This window comes from Crinia signifera, chromosome 6 (assembly GCF_055691185.1).
Source record: "Crinia signifera chromosome 6, ASM5569118v1, whole genome shotgun sequence".
NCBI classification, from domain to species: Eukaryota; Metazoa; Chordata; class Amphibia; order Anura; family Myobatrachidae; genus Crinia; species Crinia signifera.
The window spans coordinates 12,221,512-12,229,705 of record NC_139222.1 but is presented as its reverse complement, the minus strand read 5'-3'; the positions used below and the strand labels follow the sequence as shown (position 1 = coordinate 12,229,705).

The 8,194-nt window shown below is 45.5% G+C and overlaps 1 protein-coding gene across 6 annotated transcripts; it reads left to right on the top strand.

Annotated features, from left to right (window-relative positions):
- Nucleotides 1-260: 260 nt before the first annotated feature.
- On the top strand, nt 261-6,236 carry LOC146009925 (uncharacterized). 6 transcript variants are annotated; one of them, XM_083150563.1, is made up of 5 exons: nt 261-398; nt 1,688-1,842; nt 2,318-2,388; nt 3,089-3,154; nt 3,967-6,236. In XM_083150563.1, exons 3-5 carry the CDS (start codon nt 2,355-2,357, stop codon nt 5,778-5,780), a joined length of 1,914 nt encoding a protein of 637 aa, XP_083006689.1. In that variant the 5' UTR covers nt 261-398; nt 1,688-1,842; nt 2,318-2,354; the 3' UTR covers nt 5,781-6,236. The 6 variants fall into 6 exon arrangements, with proteins under 6 accessions (XP_083006689.1, XP_083006688.1, XP_083006687.1 ...); XM_083150562.1 differs by having other exon boundaries at nt 320-394; XM_083150561.1 differs by having other exon boundaries at nt 326-433.
- Nucleotides 6,237-8,194: the final 1,958 nt, after the last annotated feature.

Genomic DNA, 8,194 nt, shown 5'->3' with positions numbered 1-8,194 from the left:
GTATCTACAGTATGTGCTGGTCAGTTGCTGACACAATGGTATCTAATGGCAAAGATGACCCCCAAAATTCTCAGAGGGCCAGAGCTGGTATAATGGGGGTGGGGGTAATGAATAGAGAAGCCCCCCTCCCCCCTGACACGTCCTGCCAGCTGCCAGGCATCCCCCCTCATCGCTGCTGGATACTACAAGCAACAAGAACACCTGCGGGAGTGCCTGGAGGGAGGTGATGCCATGGCAACCGCAGGTGGAACGCAGAACCCGGAAGTGAGCGTGGGTCGCAGTCTGATGACGTTCTAGTAGGAGGAAGTGGCTTGGATATAACACAGCAACCCGGAAGATAAAATGGTCCCACAGCCTGGGCAATGTTACTGTGCAGTGCGGGGAGGACGCTGCTGTAGGTGCATATATCACTATGTATCCTGTGTGTGCCATGGTATATATATATATCTCCATGTCATTATATAGCGCTGCCCAGTGTTGTACAGCTATATATTATATCTATACAGCTATGTACTGTCCATGCCCTACTGCATATTTCCATATACATCATTATTCCATGTCATATAGGGGTCATCTAATACTGTATATAGTATGTCATTATTCCACTACATACTGTAGCTCCATCTAATATTTTGAAATACCCTATATCTATCTATCTATCTATCTATCTATCAGATACGTATGTACGATATATATTCTAGTGTATCTATCTATAGCAGGGATGGGGAACCTTCGGCCCTCCAGCTGTTGTTGAACTACACATCCCAGCATGCCCTGCAACAGTTTTGCTATTTGGCCATGCTAAAACTGTTGCAAGGCAAGCTGGGATGCGTAGTTCAACAACAGCTGGAGGACCAAAGGTTCCCCATCCCTGATTTAAAGCAAACAATAGTATCTGTACGTCGTATCTGTCTATATCTAGTCTCTCTCTAAAATCTGTCAATAGGTTTATATCTATTGTCTATTGTATCTATCTATAGTATATATTGTATCTGTCTATATCTGAAATATCTATCAATCTGACTATATGTATAGTATCTATGTGTATGCGTGCGTTACTATTCCATGTCACTGTATATTACGCTCTGTATATTTGATCTATTTATTATACATAACGATTGCATGGCCTATTTCTCTCCATATAATATATCTGTTTTGAATGATCTATAATCTGTATATCTATGTAACATTTTATAACCTTAGTTCATGTTTTATACATTGTATATTATATCTCCCATCTATATTATTTATCATTAGTCCATGTTCTATACCTCTCCTCCATATTATATATCATTATGCCATGTTATACATATCTTCTGTATATTATTTATGCATATAACTTATCATATATATATTTCATTATTCCAACTAATATATTTTCTAATGACTAATCTACCATTCTATTATTACTAATCTGACTATGTACAGTACTGTGTAAAATTTGAAGCAGGTGTGGCGGAAAATGCTGCAAAGTAGGATTGCGTTAAAAAATAAAATGTTAATAGCTTATTTTTATCAATTCAAATGCAAAGTGAAGGAAAAGAAGAGAAATCTGTATCAAATCAAGATATGGTGTGACCAGCCTTTGCCTTCAAAATAGCATCAATCCTTCTAGCTACACTCGCTCACAGTCAGGGGTTTTGTTGGATTATAAACAGGTGATAATGATCATCTTTTTAATATGTAGGTTGAAACACAGTCATTAACAGAAACCGCTGCGTAGGAGGCTTAAAACTGGGTCAGGAACAGCCAAACTCTGCTACAACCGTGAGGTTGTGGAAGACCGTTTCATGTCACCGGTCACACACCATGGCAAGACACAGCACAGCAACACAACATAAGGTAGTTATACTGCATCAGCAAGGTCTCTCCAAGGCAAAGATTCAAAGCAGGGTTGCCGACTTTAAGATTCTCCTCTCCGGGAGAAGCCCGGAGAGGAGAGTTTCAGCAGCCGCTCAGGGGGCGGGGCTTAAGAGTGACATCACTAAGCCCCGCCCCCATGTTGGTAAATCAGCTAATTCAGTGATCTCCGTGGAGGGGGCGGGGCTAAATGACGCGATTTTGTCGTTTTAGCTCCGCCCCCTCCTCTGAGATCCGAGGATTGCGGCATTTTAATGCCGCAATCCGGGGGTCAGCGGGGGTCCCCCCTGAATCCGGGAGGGTTGCCCACCCTTCCGGGGGCCGGGAGGGGGTACCCGATTTTCGGGAGACTCCCGGAAATTCCGGGAGGGTCGGCAACCCTGATTCAAAGTCTGCCTAAAACTTTTGCACAGTATTAATTATTATTGTTTATTATGTTTGGGTTTTTCTCCCCCAGGTATATTTTTTCATCAACTAAGTGATTATGGCTGTCAATGGGGGTCATCGTTGTTGGAACCGTGCATTGCAGTAAGGTCAGATTAATAGATGTTTATTTATATATACCTTTGTGAAGTTTCGACAAATAACAACAATCTAATTGTCCATTTGATTGAACTATGTTTTGGTGGTGTGCAGGGTTCTTTTCAAGTTGCCTAGGGCAGTGAGATGTTCTGTTGTGTTATGTGTGAGAAACTAACCTCAGAACATAACCTCTAGCTCTACACAGGCATGTTCAAACTATGGCCCTCCAGCTGTTGTGAAACTACAAGTCCCATCATGCCTTGCCACAGTTTTGCTAGTAGAGAATGCTAAAACTATGGCAAGGCATGCTGGGATGTGTAGTTTCACAACAGATGGAGGGCCATAGTTTAGACATGCCTGGTCTACACTATTATATAGGGTGGTGGTATCATAGAGGGAGCACTGTACATGATTTATTACCGTATATGTAAGCTTGCCATAATATCGCTTATATCCAGAACATCTATGATCTTCACAGGTTCCGTGGTTGGCTAAATTCAAGCATACAGTTCCCCTGGTTTTATTCAGCCACGGAACCTGTGTAAATCATAAGTATCTGGAAATACAGGGATATTATGGCATGCTTAGATATAAGTGAAGCTTCCAACTACCTAGCTAAATAATAAAATATATTATAGTTGATATATGTTTAGAAATGGAAGATGTTGTTTTTGGGATCATACAGTCACTTTATGTTTCCGTGTAGGAAGGAGAGTCCTTGGTACCACACATGACGTGACGATGAAGAATGACCAGACCGTTGGATCAGTGGGTAAGTGTTGTATATAGGAAATATTATCCCCAGGTTGCTTCAAACACCAGGAATCCAATCAGGTTGTGATAAATCCACCTGGTATATACTTCTGTGCCTTTTAAATTAAGTTTGAGCCTTGAATAAGCCGCCCCTGTCTGGTCATGGTTGGGCTTCGCACTGGCCAGCGGCATTGCTGTGAAGATAAACCAGGAAAGCCCAAACTGTGGCCCTCCAGCTGTAGTGAAACTACAAGTCCCATCATGCCTTGCAGTTTTGCTATTAAGGATTGCTAAAACTATGGCAAGGCATGCTGGGATGTGTAGTTTCACAACAGCTGGAGGGCCACAGTTTGGACATGCCTGAAATAGCCATTACCTTACAGAAAAATGTCAATCAGTGGTGCTAAAGTAGGTGTATTTCAGCAGGTACCGAAGAAGGAGATACGCAGAGGATGGGTCTCTATTTGGGGCTCAGAGGGAGTCCATCAGTCTGCCTTGTATATGAGGATTTGTTCTCTAACCCCAGTCACCTTTCCGAAATCGTCACAAAATCTCGACCTATCCTCCGGCTTTGGAACGATTTAAATTAATAATTTAAATTAATTCAACTTAATGAAAGATAGTATTTTTGGGATCTTTTGATACCTTTTTAGTTAAATCTCAGTGTACCCAGAGAATAGATTGTGTCCATAATTAGCATCTGGGTGGCCAAACTGAAGACAGTTGGAGAGATTGTGGCAGATGGTTGCATTGGTGTGTGAGTTGGTAACACAGTCTTTTCTAGCGGTCTGTGATATTTCATGCTAAATCATATCTACTTCTCCTCAACAGATTCCTACGTCTGCAGAAAGAATGCGTCAGCAGAAGGTAATCTCAGAAGACGTGCACCCACGGAACATCCAGAGACTACCGTCGAGGAGGAAACGCTGTCCGGTAACAAGGTGAATCGCCCAGTCAACACATCGGCTGAACACCGGAAGACAAAATCTCGTTCTAGGATTCTCAAGGCGGAATCAAAGTCATATGATGGTGCGATTGTCCCAGACTGCACTTCTACCAAACATACAGAGACACAACACAATTCTACACACGTCAAGGAGGAAACCGGCTTATGCGAAGGAGACATTTCGGACGCGGATTCTGATTGGCCCGCGGATCATGAACTGACACAATATTTATCTATTTGTGTGAAGGAGGAATCCTCATCTTCTGAAGAAGGATACCTCGCAGAGACTAATACAACCACAGATTGGCAGGATGAGGAGTCCGTCTCGTGTGAACAGGAGAACCATGCAGACACTTATACACCTGCTGACCAAACAGAGAGACAATATAGGTCTTTTCATGTTAAGCAGGAATCGGTCTCCGGAGAGGAAGAAAGCTCCACAGACGCAGATCCGCACCAGACAGAATATTTATGTATTAAAATTAAGGAGGAGTCGTGTTCATCTGAGGACCTGACGGACATTGACGCATACAGAAGTAAAAGTCGTACACCAGCTCATAGGATAAAGGAATCCGGCTCATGCGAAACCACCGGCAGTAACTTCGCTTGCTCCCAATGTGGGAAATGGTTTCCCTATAGATCAATGCTTACTGCACACGAGCGAACACACACCGGAGAAAAGCCGTTTCGCTGTTCCGCCTGTGGCAAGTGCTTTACCACTAAGGGCTACCTAATCGTTCACGAGCGGATCCACACCGGGGAGAAACCCTTTTCCTGTCCCGATTGTGGAAAATGTTTTACCGCCAAGTCCAAGCTTGTCCAGCATATCAAAATGCACACGGGTGAGGAGCAGTTCCTCTGCACCGTGTGCGGTAAAAGTTTCCCAGAGAAAACCCGGCTCGCTAAGCACCAAGTCACTCACACGGGGGCCAAACCGTTTCCGTGCTCCGAGTGCAAGAAATGTTTTACGCAGAAGTCCAGCTTGTACGAGCACCAGAAACTACACACCGGGGAAAGACCGTTTTGCTGCACCGAGTGTGGGAAGTGTTTCGTCGGGAAATCAAATCTGGTGGCGCATCAGAAGAGCCACACGGGTGAAAAGCCCTATCCCTGTGACGAATGCGGAAAGTGTTTTATCAGTAAATCGGAGATCCGTAAGCACCAGAGAATTCACACGGGGGAGAAACCATTTTCCTGCCTCGAGTGTGGGAAATGTTTTACCTGTAAGTCGAATCTAATTTTACACCAGAAAATCCACACTGGAGAGAAACCGTTTTCCTGCTCCGAGTGCGGCAAATGCTTTCTCAGTAGGTCAAACTACTCCCGACACGAAAAAAGCCATAAAGGGGAGAAGCCGCACAGCTGCCCGCAGTGCGGGAAATGTTTTACCGACAAGTCCACACTGGTGGCACATCTAAAAAGACACACGGGGGAGAAACCGTACCCATGCCCCCAGTGTGGGAAGTGTTTTGCCGTCAAGACGGGTCTCTTTAATCATCAGAGGATCCACAAGGGAGAGAAGCCGTATAGTTGTTCTGAATGCGGGAAAAGCTTCATCTACCGGTCAAAACTGGTGGTGCACCAGAAAAGACACAGTGGGGAGAAACCACATTCCTGCAACGAGTGCGGAAAGTGCTTTGCGGTGAAATCCGGCCTCGCTAACCACCTGAAGACACACAAAGCCAAAGTGGAGTCTTGAGCATAGGAATAGGACATTAAATGACGTATAACGGACATACAGGTTCGAGAAACCTCTATTCTCTGAATTTGGAAATGTTTTACACAAAGGAATGTATTAGCATGTGCATTACTCAGGACTGTAACGGGGCGTCTCTGGGTCCCATAGAAAAATATGTATAATGGAAATGCTGCTCTTGGCTGGCACCGGAGTGGAGGCTTCTGGGAATATGTGGGTCCAGAGCAGGTTCCTCAGCCTTCACCTTTGAAATTTGAGGCCTCCTTATGGGGGACATCCTGGTTTTGCAGGGTCACTCGCCTCCTGGCCCCGTATCGTCCAGACCTCCACCTTTGGTGGTAGTTCTGCCATTATGCCTATTCAACTTACTGCATAATAGTATATTAATTTCTCTTAACGTTTAATGGAATGTTTTGCACATGTGCTTCCTGTGTACTTTATATCTGTTCCTCCGTTGAATGCTGGTTTGTGTAATTTATGTTCTGAGCATGCTACATGTGTGTGATGGTGTAAACATGTATATATAAGCTGTAATTGACATTACGTGTCTGTCCTGTCAGACCAGACAAGAAGATTATAGATGTCCGACATTGGTTACAGTATAGTGGATCACCGCTGTGTAGATGGACAGACCGCTCTTGGACAACGTGGTCTACTTAGATGCCTAAAGATAAAACCAATCTTTGTGTTCTGTATCTATCCAATTACCCCAATCCTCAGCCATACACCGGTCACTGACCCCTATGTAGACATTTAGTGAGGATGCATTCTCCGCAGTACTCCATTTCCTAAGTCAAAGGTTCCCAAATTCTGCCCTCACGGCACTCTAGCAGTCCAGGTTTTCAGGATAACCCTGCTCGAGCACGGATCACTGAATTAGTACCTCAGATAATTTGATTTAAACCATCTGTGCTCAACCACGGATATCTGTATTTCCTGGCCTGTGTTAGTACAGTGGTTCCTCCAGGCACCCTAATGTGGGGTACACACCAGGACGACCCGCTCACGATGCACATTGTGAGCGGGTCGTCAGTGTTTCTTCAGACCCGCTCACGATGATGCGGGGGGGCACGACCCGCTCACAATGTGCACCGTGAGCGGGTCCGATCCGATGGCGACCCGCACCCGGCTGTATGGTCGTTCTTCAGATCCTACCTGCAGCAGGTAGGATCTGAATAACGACCGACCGACCCGCGGGACCGCGCATCGGATCGGTATCGGTCCACACCAGGACAGAAAAGGGCCCAATCACCACACAATCTACATCCAATTGGTCGGAATTGGATCTAGATTGATGGGATCGGGCCCTAGTCGTCCTGGTGTGTACCCAGCATAAGAATAGAGAGAATATATTAGTGTACATAAGAGTCCTTGCCCGCGTCTAGACGTGTAAGGAAGTAGATGGCTGTTTTGTTACAAAACGAACAGCCAATCAGGTGGTTTCTGTCATTTCTCCATTACAGCTGTTGTCGAACTACACATCCCATCATGCCCTGCTACAGTTTTGCTAGTTGGCCATGCTAAAACTGTTGCAGGGCATGCTGGGATGTGTAGTTCAACAACAGCTGGAGGGACCTGTTTGGTTGCTAGGGGCAACATCACTTTTTTTTTTTTCAGAGGCTTTACTAAATTTACTCCTAAGAAAGAAGCGTTACAATTGGAGCACCTGCCTTTATTGCAAAATGCCAGATTTACTAAACAGATGCCTAGCATTCACTCCGATATAGGAAGCAAACCAATAAATACGGAGTGAGAAGTCATTGTGAGGCTCTCCTGCCGTGGGTAGGACAGGAAACAATGAAAAGTAAAACTTGATCCCCCCCCAATAACACGATGTGCAAACAATATTTTGGTCTTATGCAGGCCTTTCTCCGGTGCTTACAATAAATGTGTGGATGAAACCATCAGGAGCTTCGTCATTGCCACCGCCAGGTGCTCCATCATCGCCACCGCCAGGTGCTCCATCATCGCCACCGCCAGGTGCTCCATCATCGCCACCGCCAGGAGCTCCATCATTGCCACCGCCAGGAGCTCCATCATTGCCACCGCCAGGAGCTCCATCATTGCCACCGCCAGGAGCTCCATCATTGCCACCGCCAGGTGCTCCATCATCGCCACCGCCAGGTGCTCCAACATCACAACCATTAATAGCCCCATCACAACCACCGGTAGCTCCATCATAACTATCAGAAGCTCTATCATCACAACCATCAGTAGCTCCACCGCCTACGATAACCTAGGTGAGTAACACGCGGTACAATGGAGTAGGATCTTCCCGAGCGTGGCACAGGGCCAGAAGCCAACCTTACAGCCCACGATGGAAGAAGTGGTCTGTCTCCTGCTCCCACTGCTAATGCTTCTCCATTACCTGCCTTCGAGAGAAGGCCACATCATCGCGGCATATCCGGTTCATGCTG

Excerpts from the sequence above, each read along its gene's own strand:
- LOC146009925 (XM_083150563.1), top strand. The coding sequence starts at position 2,355 with ATGGGGGTCATCGTTGTTGGAACCGTGCATTGCA. Across the intron at positions 2,389-3,088 it reads TGTTGGAACCGTGCATTGCA|GAAGGAGAGTCCTTGGTACC; the intron begins GTAAGGTCAGAT and ends GTTTCCGTGTAG. Across the intron at positions 3,155-3,966 it reads CCAGACCGTTGGATCAGTGG|ATTCCTACGTCTGCAGAAAG; the intron begins GTAAGTGTTGTA and ends TCTCCTCAACAG.